The sequence below is a fragment of the Monodon monoceros genome, unplaced genomic scaffold, assembly GCF_005190385.1.
Source record: "Monodon monoceros isolate NGI ecotype Baffin Bay Population unplaced genomic scaffold, NGI_Narwhal_1 Super_Scaffold_21, whole genome shotgun sequence".
Taxonomy (NCBI): domain Eukaryota; kingdom Metazoa; phylum Chordata; class Mammalia; order Artiodactyla; family Monodontidae; genus Monodon; species Monodon monoceros.
Window position 1 is genome coordinate 37,581,860 of NW_021703778.1, and position 12,625 is coordinate 37,594,484.

The 12,625-nt window shown below is 55.8% G+C and overlaps 1 protein-coding gene across 1 annotated transcript in view; it reads left to right on the forward strand.

Annotated features, from left to right (window-relative positions):
- The first annotated feature begins 3,753 nt into the window (after positions 1 to 3,753).
- The window catches only part of KIF7 (kinesin family member 7), a 21,027-nt gene continuing 12,155 nt past the window's right edge, over positions 3,754 to 12,625 (forward strand). The window contains exons 1-9 of the mRNA XM_029237070.1: positions 3,754 to 3,804; positions 6,178 to 6,529; positions 7,802 to 8,002; positions 8,381 to 8,774; positions 9,002 to 9,521; positions 10,025 to 10,141; positions 10,727 to 10,954; positions 11,868 to 12,007; positions 12,400 to 12,515. Coding sequence (XP_029092903.1) covers positions 6,202 to 6,529; positions 7,802 to 8,002; positions 8,381 to 8,774; positions 9,002 to 9,521; positions 10,025 to 10,141; positions 10,727 to 10,954; positions 11,868 to 12,007; positions 12,400 to 12,515 — 2,044 coding nt within the window. The 5' untranslated portion in view covers positions 3,754 to 3,804; positions 6,178 to 6,201. The remainder of the gene's footprint in view (positions 3,805 to 6,177; positions 6,530 to 7,801; positions 8,003 to 8,380; positions 8,775 to 9,001; positions 9,522 to 10,024; positions 10,142 to 10,726; positions 10,955 to 11,867; positions 12,008 to 12,399; positions 12,516 to 12,625) is intronic.

Sequence of the window (12,625 nt, forward strand, 5' to 3'; positions counted from 1 at the left end):
TAGTGTCGTGGTCTGTGATTCGGCGCTTTAACCGCCATGGCCTGGGTTCAATCCCTGGTTGGCCACGGGGCCAAAAAAAAAAAAGAAAAGAAAATCCGAGCATAACTTTACAGTCAGTCCTCTGTACCTGCAATTCTGCATCTGCGGATTCAACCAACAGGGATTGTGTAGTAATATAGTATGTATTTATTGAAAAATATATAAGCCGACCTGCACAATTCAAACCTGTGTTGTTCAAAGGTCAACTGTATATATAACTATATATACATATATATATTTTATATTTATATATATATATAAAGAGATTCATTATAAGGAATTAGCTCACAAGATTATGGAGGCTGGCAAGTCCCGAGAACTACAGGCTGAATCAGCAAGCATGGAGACACAGGAGAGCCAGTGGTTTAGTTCCAGTCCAAAGACTGGCAGGCTCAAGACCCAGGGAGAGCCGATATTTCAGTTTGAGTCTGAAGGCAGGAAAAAAGCCAAAGTCTCAGTTAAAAGACAGGCAGGAAAACTCTCCCTTTTTTGGAGCAGGGTCAGCCTTTTTGTTCTATTCAGGCCTTCAACTGATTGGATGAGGGCCACCCACGTTGGGGGGCACAATCGGCTCTACTCAAACATATGTTAATCTCATCCAAAAACACCCTCACAGAAACATTCAGAATAATGTTTGACCAAATATTTGGGCACCCCACAGCCCAGTCAAGTTGACACATAAAATTAACCATCACACTTCCCAACATCCATGCATATTCATCTCATGTGCATATTCCAAGCCAACCATAGTTATTCTGTCTCCTTGTCAGTGATGACTTCAGGGGTGGACAGGCCTCAGCCATGATGTGAGGGAAAGCTGATGGTAGGTCTCCTAGGAAAAGTTCCCTTGATCCAAAGACAGTGCTGCGTGACACAATGCTCTCTTCCCCCTCTGGGTGTTTTATGGTTGATGGTGATGGCAGAGGGGAGAAATGGAAAAGCCACGTCCCTTTTCACTGACTCAACCTGCCCCAGAGCCCTCCTCCCTCTGGTCTCTCTGTTCACCGAGATAACAAATGGCCTATTGTTCAAGCCACTTCAAAGTGTGGTTTCTGCTCCTTGAGGCTGAGGATTTCCTATAGATCTAAGAGCCTTGGCAGTTTCTACAGCCTTTAATTATAATGCCTGTTTGTGACAGGCAATCTTCTGTATATATAATAAATTGTTTCGTTACTACCTCAAAGTTTGATTTTTCTAATGACATTTGAAGTCGCAAAGATGTTTCTAGATTTTCATTAAAATTCAACCATGCGTGATGCTCCCAATGCAACCAATCCATCAGAGGTCACAGAGGTGAAGAGACCATCTCTTTCCGGCAGCATGTGGACATTCCTATATCATCTCTCCTGGTGCCAAGTTTCCCTTGGCAATGACTACAAGATGCAACTCAATTTCAGAAACGTTAAAATGAGCGTCTTAAAACTGAGGAAGCATTTTTGTATGTAGGGAGATGCAAGTTTCTGCTGGTTTTGGGCGGAGAGTGAAAACAGGGACGAGCGGAGAAAGGACTCTGAACCGAGGACAGGATCGTCTGGTATCCAGTTTGGAGGCTTGACGTAAGGAGATGCCATCATGAGGATACTTCCTCATTCTCCAAAGATGTTCTACATACCACTCTGTCGTTTGTGCCTACAAAATGAAAATATGAGCCATATTGATCCACATCCATATTTCTGTTAATGCAAAGACAGTTTTTCCTTTCTTTCTAAAATAACTTGACCAAAAACCTTCATGGGGTGACTATGCCAGGTCTTGGGCCAAGGGAGAGAGACTTGGAGATAAATAAAGCACACTCCATTCAAGGACCTCACAGTTTAGTAAGACAAGTTATAATATGTATAACATATTTGTATATATTATATATGTATGAACATGCTTGTATATCGTAGTGCTATAGTCTGAATGTTTGTGTCTCCCAAATTCATATGTTGAAATTCTAACCCCCAGTGTGATAGTATTTGAAGGCTCGCCTTTGGGAGGTGATTAGGTCATGAGGGCGGAGCTCTCATGATTGAGATCAGTGCCCTTATAAAAGAGACCCCAGAGAGCTAGCTTGTCCCATCTGCCATGTGGGACACTGTAAAAAGATGGCCATCTAGGAACTGGGGCCTCACCTGACACTGAATCTGCCATCACCAGGATCTTGGACTTCCCAGCCCTCAGAACTGTGAGAAATAAATATTTGTTGTTTATGAGGAACCCAGTCTGTGGCATTTTGTTATAGCAGCCTGAGAGGACTAAGCAACATGGAGAGTAATAGTTGGAAGGGTACCCTCCAAAACATGACTACGCTTACCTGTCTCCTTCTGTACTTTCGTGCTTTTTAAAAACATTTTTTTAAAAATTGGCATGCATTACTAGGGCAGAAGGGGGACCAGTGATAAGGCTTTGCAGTGGCCCAGGCAAGAGATAGTGGTGGCTTGGGCAGCAAGGTTGTGGAGGATGAAGAGACTTGCCTGGACTGGAAGCTACTGAGGAGGGGGAATCAGGGCTTGGTGGTAGATAGGAGAACAGAGGAGTCAAAGATGGCTTGAGCGATGGGGTGGATGGTGGGGGGCATGCTGGAAGAGATGTTTGGGGGCAGTTTCCTGGTCAGCACCTGCCCAGGTAGATGCAGGATGAATACCTCTGCAGGATTTCCACTGGCTGTTAACACACATAATTGCCTCCCCAACCGGAGAGGTTGGCTAAGAACTCTACAGCAGCCCCCAACTCCCAGTGGCCTCTTCTAGGGGCAGTTGTCCATCCAGGAACTCAAGGCTGGGTGGCAGTGTAATCCACCAGTGGGCCAGTGGATCCCATGCCCATTCCCACCTGGGGGCTTACAAGCCAGAACTGTGAGGCCAGACTTTGTCAGGGCCTGCCCTGGGGTGAGGCTGCCCCCAGCAGGGGGCAGCAGCCATCCTGCTCTCTGCCCAGAATGCTAGAAGGCCTGAATAGGAGCCCCCTCGTGGTTTCATCCATCCACCCACTGCTTGGTGTGAGCGCCCAGGGTGCATGCAGCCAGGGCCTCGGCCACACCGCCGGGAGTGGGCCCCCATCCCAACCCCGAATATCTCAGGGGGGATGAATCCTTCTCAGCTTTAGAAGGGGTAGTGAAATCAGATAAAAAAAGGGGTGGAGGCTTTGCTGACCTTTGACGGGGCGTGGGGAGTTCTGCGATAGAAGGGTAGCAATGGCGGGAAGGAGGGAAGGTCTGCACTTGAATGAACAAACGAACTAACGAACCAAGAGTAGTTGATTTTTAGGCCACTTTAACCGGAGTCTCAGGGTTAGAAAATCCACCCTCCCCTCCCGGAACGAAAATGTCTCCTAGTAAGTTTTCATTCTCTCACTTGTTACAACTTGCATTATAAAACTTAGGCTCCCCGCTCCAGGAGCTGGTGGGCTTCTCCAGCTCGGAGAGTCCGGGCGGCCTCGTTGGTCGCTGTGTCCCCAGAATTCGGCGAATAGTGCTCGCGACTCCGGGCGCTGCTGGGGGCCCCCACGCGGTGCTGGGGGCCCAGGGGTGAGGGGCCCCGCACTTCAGCCCAGGCCACGCCCAATCCCCCGCCCCTCCTGTCCCCGCCCCGCCCCGTCTGCCGACAGACTCCGCGGCGCCGCGCAGCCCGCGCCACCGCCCCCGAGCGCCCAGGTGGGCGGAGTTGCGGATGAGGGGCGGGATGTTTTGGTGGGCGGGGGTCCCGGTGACGGCATCCGCGCGCGCCGCGCTGGGGCTCAGAGCCTGACTGTCTCGCGGCGGGGACTACACTCACACCGGAGCAGGTGGGTGTGGGCCGGGGAGGGGTGGCGGTCGAGGACCGGGGTGGGAGGGAGGAGGCGCGCGCTTGCCCCCTCCCTGAGCAGGCCTGGACCGGGTGGCACGGTGTCGGCATGCCTGGGGAGCCCTGACCGAGCACGGGGACCTCCCCCATCCTTGCTTACCAGTCTCCTGGAGGTCCGTGTCTGGGCGGGTGGGAGTCTCCCCTTTCCTAAGTCGGGGGCCTGAGGCCGGCCTTCTGGGCCTGGCCAGGTGGAGCTAGCGCCCACGCTGCGAGAGTTGGATTCGCATTTGTAATCACTTCTCCGAACTTTCCGCGAGCTCCTATCCCGTGCCTGGCGCTTCTGACTCCGGTTGCCCTACCCCGGGCGCCCGACCGCCCCGGTGTTGTCTGGGCGCCTTCGGTGCGCGGAGCACTGTGCCTCGAGCCGGGGTGCGGAGAAGCCGAGACTGCACGGGGCTGGAAAAGCTTTGGGTGAGGGGTGCGCGAAGGCGCCCACAGTATCGCGTGGCAGTTACCGCTGTGGCCCCAGGGCCGGGCACCCAGCAGGCGCTGATGATTGAATGAACGAACGAACCGTTACAGCTGCTGAGAGACGTTAAGTAGTGAAAAATAAAGTGCTGTGACCTGGGGGTGGGGGTAGGGAGTGGTGAGGACTGCGATAAGAGAAGGGAGGAAGGAGATGGGGAAGGTGCCATGGGTGAAGATTATTCATCACTATTGGGCAGCTACTAAGCGTCGGACCTTGTGCTGGGTGCTGAAGATGCAGCACGAAGGGGGACAGGAGGGTCCCTGCCTCCCAGCTCCCAGATTGGGACGTGGGGGGGGGGACGACGGGTAATCTGTCTTTTGCAAGGGAAGGGAGTGGTCAGTGGCTGATGGGAGAACCACAGGGCATTGTGTGTGTGTGTGCGTGTGTGTGTGCGTGTGTGTGTGTGTGTGTGTGTGTGTGTGTGTGTGTGTAGTGGTGGGGGCACAGAGCAGAGGCCCCTCCCTGGCTCCCTGAAGGTGGGACCAGCCTAAGCCTGGAGGGATGAGGAGTCTTGGGCAACACTGAGTGTGCTGCAGGTGGAGAAAGGTGGGGTATAGGGGGTAAGTAGTCAAGGTAGGCAGGGCCCATTAAAAGTTTTTTTTTCCTGTTAAGGTTTTGAATCTCAAGAGCATTAGGGAGTCTCTTTTGGGGGGAGTTTAAATAGGAGAGTGATGTGAGCGCATTTGCATTTCTGAAAAATGCCCCGGTTGCTGCATAGGAAGGTGCAGGGAGGCTGAGGCCAGTGAGGAGGCTGGTAAATGTCATTCCGTCGAGGTGTCGGTGGGCAGGATCAGGGCTTTGGTAATAGGATGGAAAGAAGCAGGTGTACTTGATATTTAGAAGATGGGAATGGCAGTATTTGATGGTGAGGGCTTGGTCTCAAGCGGTACGCGGGCCTCTCACTGTTGTGGCCTCTCCGTTGCGGAGCACAGGCTCCGGACGCGCAGGCCCAGCGGCCATGGCTCACGGGCCCAGCCGCTCCGTGGCATGTGGGATCTTCCCGGACCGGGGCACGAACCCATGTCCCCTGCATCGGCAGGCGGACTCTCAACCACTGCGCCACCAGGGAAGCCCTGCTTTTTTTTTTTTAACATCTTTATTGGAGTATAATTGCTTTACAATGGTGTGTTAGTTTCTGCTGTATAACAAAGTGAATCAGCTATATGTGTACATATATCCCCATATCTCCTCCCTCTTGCGTCTCCCTCCCTCCCACCCTCCCTATCCCACCCCTCCAGGTGGTCACAAAGCACTGAGCTGATCTCCCTGTCCTATGCGGCTGCTTCCCACTGGCTTTTTACATTTGGCAATGTATATATGTCCATGCCACTCTCTCACTTCATCCCAGCTCCTCCTTCCGCCTCCCTGTGTCCTCAAGTCCGTTCTCTACGTCTGCATCTTTATTCCTGTCCTGTGCTGACTCTTTTTAAGAAGGTGGAGCAGGGGATGTGAGATGACAAAGGCAGAGACTATGGAAAACCCAATGGGTGTTAGGGAAAAGAGATCCCTGATGTGGTGCTGCTTGTGTGTGTGTCTGTGTGTCTTCCTTCTAGGAGATAGGGTCCCAGGGGAAGGATGCAGCTGGAACACAGAAACCCTTGGATGTTAGGTGGAGGAGTTAGGGCCTTATTTTGCCAGTGATGGGAACCATGAAATGTTACTGTGCAGGATTTTATCGTGGCCCTTGCAGCATCTGGGCATTAGGTTGGGGCACGGAGGATGTTCTGAGTTTTGACCACCCTCCCTTTTAATCCCTGCAAGGTCGGGAGCTGCAGGATCTGGCTCCAGGTCATCTGCAAAGTGAGTCCAGGTGCTGATGGCAGGGGCCTCTTCCTCTCTTCGCAGGGCAGGGAACAGCCTTCCCTCAACATGGGGCTGGAGGCCCAGAGGCTGCCAGGGGCTGAGGAGGCCCCAGTGAGGGTGGCCCTTCGAGTCCGCCCATTGCTGCCCAAGGAGCTGCTGCACGGGCACCAGAGCTGCCTGAGGGTGGAGCCGGGGCACGGCCGGGTCACTTTGGGCCGGGACCGCCACTTTGGCTTCCACGTAGTGCTGGACGAGGACACCGGGCAGGAGGCTGTGTACCAGGCCTGCGTGCAACCCCTCCTCGAGGCTTTTTTTGAGGGCTTCAATGCCACCGTCTTTGCCTACGGTCAGACAGGCTCCGGGAAGACGTACACCATGGGGGAGGCCAGTGTGGGTGAGTGACCCTGCTTGAGGCCCCCTGCCCTTGTTGAGGGTCCTCAGTGTCTCCTGAATTTCTGCCCCTGCCCTCTTGCTGCCATTCTCTGTTGAAGATGAGGATGCTGGGGGAGGGGGGAGGGGCAGGTTTCCTAAACAGATCTGCAGCCCGGAGTGGGACCAGCTGTGTCAGTGGGCTGGGTCGGGCAGGCAGGAAGAGTCCTCGGAGGTGAGTGACCTTCTCAACTCCATAGAGATGGGACCATGCTGTCTGGCTGTGGGGACCTCACGGGGAGGAAGGGCACGGGAAGTTGGCTTGTCTCTGGAGGTTGTTAGGATGGCTGCTGGGGGTCAGGAATCCATGTTCTAGTCAGAGTGGTTGGAAGGGGAACTGTCCTGGAAGAGATATGCTTTGGCCGCTGCATAGCAGGGAAGCAGGCTGGTTCCATGAGGCTGTGGAGCAGAGTTTTGGGAGAGATGCTTTGGGCCAACTGAAGGAACTTCCCCCTTTTAAAGAGCATGAACTGCTTTATCCTAGGTTTTAAAAGTGTACATGTTTGTTGTGGAAAATTAGGAAAATACAGAAAACACATACACAAAATAAAAATTACTTGATAATTGCCTTTCAGAAATCACTCACCCTGTTAGCATTTCAGTCTTTTTGGGTGAAAATTAATATACGTTAAAAAATGGTATTATAGTGTACCCATTCTTTTGTATCCTGTTTTATTTTCTTAACAGTATATCATGAACATTTCTCTGTATCATTAAATATTCTTCAATCAAAAATTTTAATGGCTGCCTGGCATGCCATTGTGAGTATAAGGTAACTTATTTAACCAGATCCCCTTTTTGGATGTTAGGATGGACACTTAGGATGTTTACATTTTTATTGAGTTATGAGGAAGAATATGTTCTGAATATCCTCTTATTACTTCCTTGGGATAAATTCAGGAGGTCCTTTAGATAACTGAGCATAGACTATGGTAATGAGTCTCCAGGAGTAATCAAGCAAAGGGTATCTGACCGCCTGGCAGGGATGTAGTGGAGGGGATGCTTACATCATGAAAGGGATTGGTTGAACCTTGAGAGGTTGCTTCCAACTCTGAAATTCTGCCTGACCACCCTGGGGCATGGCCTGGCTCAGGCTGCCCAGCCCATCCTGGCCTCTGCTGCTGCCTTCTCCACACTGGAGCCCCATCCTCCAGCTGCTGCTAGGAGCTTCTGGGCCTTGTGGGTGTCACATCCAGCTGAAAGCATGGTGGCAGGAGGCCCTGCGGTGTCTCCTCAGCCTCTCTTCACGAGGACGAGCAGGGCATCATCCCACGGGCCATGGCTGAGGCCTTTAAGCTGATTGATGAGAATGACCTTCTTGACTGTCTGGTGCACGTGTCCTACCTGGAAGTGTACAAGGAGGAGTTCCGAGACCTGCTGGAGGTGGGCACCGCCAGCCGTGACATCCAGCTTCGGGAAGATGATCGTGGGAATGTTGGTGAGGAACTCCTGGGTCTTCCACTGGCTGGGAGTGGGATACCTGGCTTGGGGAGGCTTTACCTGCTTAGGGTGCCTTACCTATCTGGTGGGGGTACCTCCTAACTGGGAAACCAAGCTTTGGAAAGTTTTGCTTTCGCTTCCCGTCCCTACTGAGTTCAGTATACATTGGTGTGCCCAGAGTGATAGGCATTGAGGTAAGCGTGGGGAAGCTGGAGCCCCCTCAAGCCCCAGCCAGTATGGGCAGGACCCCCTGGGCATGGGGAAGGGACCCCTGAGTCAGGAAGAGCTTTAGAGGACCAGCCGTGCTCTGCCTGCTCTCCTGGCTGTCAGTCTCAGGCTGCCCCTGCCCTGGGCTCATGGCCTTCTGTGCCCGCAGTGCTGTGTGGAGTGAAGGAGGTGGACGTGGAGGGCCTGGATGAGGTGCTGAGCCTCCTGGAGATGGGCAATGCAGCACGGCACACGGGGGCCACACACCTCAACCGCCTCTCCAGCCGCTCACACACTGTGTTCACCGTGACCCTGGAGCAGCGGGGGCGCGCCCCCAGCCGCCTCCCCCGACCTGCCGCGGGCCAGCTGCTCATCTCCAAGTTCCACTTCGTGGACTTGGCGGGCTCAGAGAGGGTGCTCAAGACGGGCAGCACAGGCGAGCGGCTCAAGGAGAGCATCCAGATCAACAGCAGCCTCTTGGCGCTGGGCAACGTCATCAGCGCCCTGGGTGACCCCCAGCGCCGTGGCAGCCACATCCCCTACCGGGACTCCAAGATCACCCGGTGAGCCGCCGCTGGCCGCTGGCCAGAGAAGGGGCCCCAAGAGCCGCGCTAGTCTGTTCTAGCTACTGTCTGGCCTCTGGGGTTGGGGGGAGGCGACTAGGAGATGGGTCCCCATCAGGCGGTTCGAGGTATCCGGCCCATGGGGAAGCAAGCCGAGGATCGGACCCGGTTTGGGGTCTGGACCTGGCACGTTGGGGCCCCTAACGCGTCTTGCCTGGCGCCCTCAGGATCCTCAGAGACTCCCTGGGCGGGAATGCCAAGACAGTGATGATCGCCTGCGTCAGCCCTTCCTCCTCGGACTTTGACGAGACTCTCAACACCCTGAACTACGCCAGCCGTGCCCAGAACATCCGCAACTGCGCCACTGTCAACTGGCGGCCTGAGGCCGAGCGGGCGCCCGAGGAGGCAGCCGCTGGCCCGCGGGGGCCGCCTAGACACCGCTCGGAGACGCGCATCATCCACCGGGGCCGACGCGCCCTGGGCCCCACCGCCGCCTCCAACGCGGCCGCCGCCCGCCTTGGCGCCGAGTGCGCTCGCTACCGGGCCCGCACCGACGCCGCTTACAGCCTCCTGCGCGAGCTACAGGCCGAGCCCGGGCTGCCTGGCGCCGCCGCCCGCAAGGTGCGCGACTGGCTGTGCGCCGTCGAGGGTGAGCGCAGCGCCGTAAGCTCTGCCTCCGGGCCCGACAGCGGCATCGAGAGTGCCTCCGCCGAGGAGCAGGCCATGCAGGGACCCGGCGGACGAAAGGTGGCCAAGGGTCAGGTGTGGCCTAGGGGTGGGGAGGGGATGGGAAAGGAAGAAAGTCTTCATACAGCTAGCTGTGTCCCTGTCCCTTGCTCATTAGCAGAGCACATTCGGGATTCAGAGGCACTTCTGCTGGTGACCTTGATGACTTTCCAATCCTCAGGGTCTCTATCTATAAAATAGGGATAGCATTAGTATCTACCTCCTGGTGATGTAAGGACTGAAGGTGTCACAAGTGCAGGTGAAGGCTAGTTGTTCCTAATAATAGTGATGTTATTGTTAATGAAAATATGATTAATAATTACAAGAGCTGGCCCAATGGCTTGTGGAGGGGACTGCAGGCCAGGTGGGGTCTCGAGCCCCTGTTGCAGGCGGGGCTTGGAGCAGAGTAGCAAGCCCGGCTAGGGGAACCTCTGGCAGGGCAGGGAGAGGGCTGAGGTATCTCAGGGACAGGCAGGCTTGTCTTGACAGCTCCTGCCTCTGAAGCTTCTCTCCCGGCCCCATAGGAAGATGAGGGGGCACTGCAGCTGCTGGCCCTGCAGAGCCAGGTGGCCCGGCTGGAGGAGGAGAACCGAGACTTTCTGGCTGCGCTGGAGGACGCCATGGAGCAGTACAAGCTGCAGGTGGGGCACCCCCTTCCACAGTGGTGGTGGGGGGCACTTCTGCTGGGAGGTGAAACTGAGCTGAGCCTGTCAGGATGAGAGGAAGTTAGCTGTGTGTGTGGGGGGGGGGGCGGGTTCTGGCAGGATGGGTAGAGATACGGGGTGCGCAGTATGAGCAAAAGTGTGGAGGTGAGGAACACATTGGTGCGGGTGGGTGTGCAGGATGGTCATGAGGATGGATAGGAAGTGGGACTGGAGGGGTAGCAGAACGAGACTCCAGAGCTGGGCTTTTCCTTTTGTCCCAGGGTAACGGGGTCAGCATTGCTCCTGGCGCCCTCTGGTGGCAGTGAATGGCATGGATATGGAGGGAGGGATAGGATGTGGCAGGGTGGGTGAGTTTGAACCGGAACTGATGCAGTGTGTGCGCGTGGGAGGGACACCAAGAGGTGGTCAGAGGTATTTAGCCCTCCTCCATTTTAGCACAGAGAGGGCAGGGTGGCCTCAGGCGTGCTCTTCAGTTTCCTGCGCTTCTGCCTCTCAGCATCCCTGCACCCCACCTTTCGCACATCCACGTTGCCCCATCAGCACTTGGACCGTGTCTTGCAGAGCGACCGTCTTCGTGAGCAGCAGGAGGAGATGGCAGAGCTGCGGCTGCGGCTGGAGCTGGTGCGGCCTGGCTGGGGGGCCCCAGGGCTCTTGCAGGACTTTCCTCCTGAGTCCTTTATGCCCCGGCCTCACACAGCCCCCCTGGGGGGTGCCCACACCCATGTGCTGGGCATGGTGCCCCCTGCCTGCCTTCCTGGAGATGAAGTTGGCCCTGAGAATTGGGGAGAGGTGAGGAGGTGGCGTGTCTGCTGGGCCTGTTGACCTGGGCAGGCTCTGGCAGGGGAAGGTGATGCTGGGGAATGTGTCCCTCACCCCATGCTTTCATGGGACCAGCTATGAGATGCCCCTTTCTGGTGTTCCTAGAGGAGTGGCCAAAATTTGGGTAGGGCTTCTCAGAAGGATCTGGTGCCGTTGAGCATCCCTGGAGTACCTGGGATCGCTCAGAGTGAGGAGGTTATAGAGGGGCTTCTGGCTTCCAGTATGGAGTGGAAAGCTCACATACCTCCAGGGGTGGGGAGCTCATCACCTCCGAGGCCACACCCTCTCCATGTTTGGACACGTTTCTTTGCAAGTTCACTCTTTCCTGAGCTCTAATCTGCTCCTCAAGCCTGGTCTCTTGTTTCTAGTTCTGTCACTTGGGGCCTTTTGGACAAAGGCTGCTCCTGCATCTGCCTGAGAGCTCTGGGTCATCTCAGCTCTAAAGGCCTGAGGGACTGAGGAGAGGGAGGACGTGGGTTTGGCAGAAGCCTGTTATGCAGCCCCCCTACTCTAGCAGGGCATTGTTGGTGAGATAAAACTTGGTGCAGATGACCTGTATACGAGACAGAAAGGACCAGTTGTCCCCCGAGGAGTGCCAGGTTTGCTATGGGAGCCGGAGCAGGGGTGGAGAGGGGGAAGAGAAGAGGGGGAGAAGAGGAAGGAGCGAGGGAAGAGGGAGGAAGCTCCTGCTCTGACTTGAGACTGGAAAGGCTTCCCAGAGGTGTCATTTGAGCTAGATCCTGAAGGTAAGTAGGGCTGGAAGAGGTAGAGGTGTGAGGAGCATGCAAGGTGGGTGTAGGTGGGAGCAAAGACTTGGTGGTGGGAGATGGCTGATGGAGAATGCCCTAGAAGCTTCCTATCCTGAAACCTGGCATTCCCCTAGCAAGTGACAAATGGCGGGGAGGCTGGAGCCAAGTTGCTGGCAGAGGGAGAGAGGCTGGGAAGTGGCTCTTCAGCTGCATCAGAGGAAGAGGAGGAGGGGGGGGAGGAGGAGCCACCCCGACGGATCCTGCACCCACGCAGGTGAGTGGGACCCACGGCCCACCTGACAAGGACCGGCTCAGGGCCCCGGCTGGGCAGGAGGAGGATCCCACTGGGGTCTCAGGGTGCCCTCACCTGCGTTGCCCTGGCCGGCCCTTGGGGGAGAGCAGGCAGGGACTATGGGCTCTGAATCAAGAGTTCTTGCTGGGGTGAGTGTGCTGAGGGGATGGGCCCAGACCTCCTGGTTCTCAGCCTCCAAGGTGGCCCTCGGTTCCCCCAGCTGCCCTGCACCCTCTAAGTTCAGCTGCTGGCCTCAGAATTCTGCCAGACTGACATCCTGGGGTCACAGTGACCCTGGTGGCCTCTCTTCCCCTCCTGGGCCCAGGAGGTAGCTGGGCTGGGGAGGGGTACAGGCTCCCACTTCTGCCCTCCAGGAATAGGATCAGTAAGGGGAGCCAGAGGATGGGGGCCCTCCCAGGGAGTCCACTCAACAGGAAGGGCCCAGAGCTTCGCCTGGAGGAGCTGGGTGCAACCATCCTGGGGCCCAGAGGTGAGCTGGGTAGGGCACAGAGAGGGTCCTGACCCCTTTTCCCCTTCATGGTCCTGGACTGGCCACCCTGGACAGTCCACACACAACCCCTGGCTGCTGCTGGCCAGGGC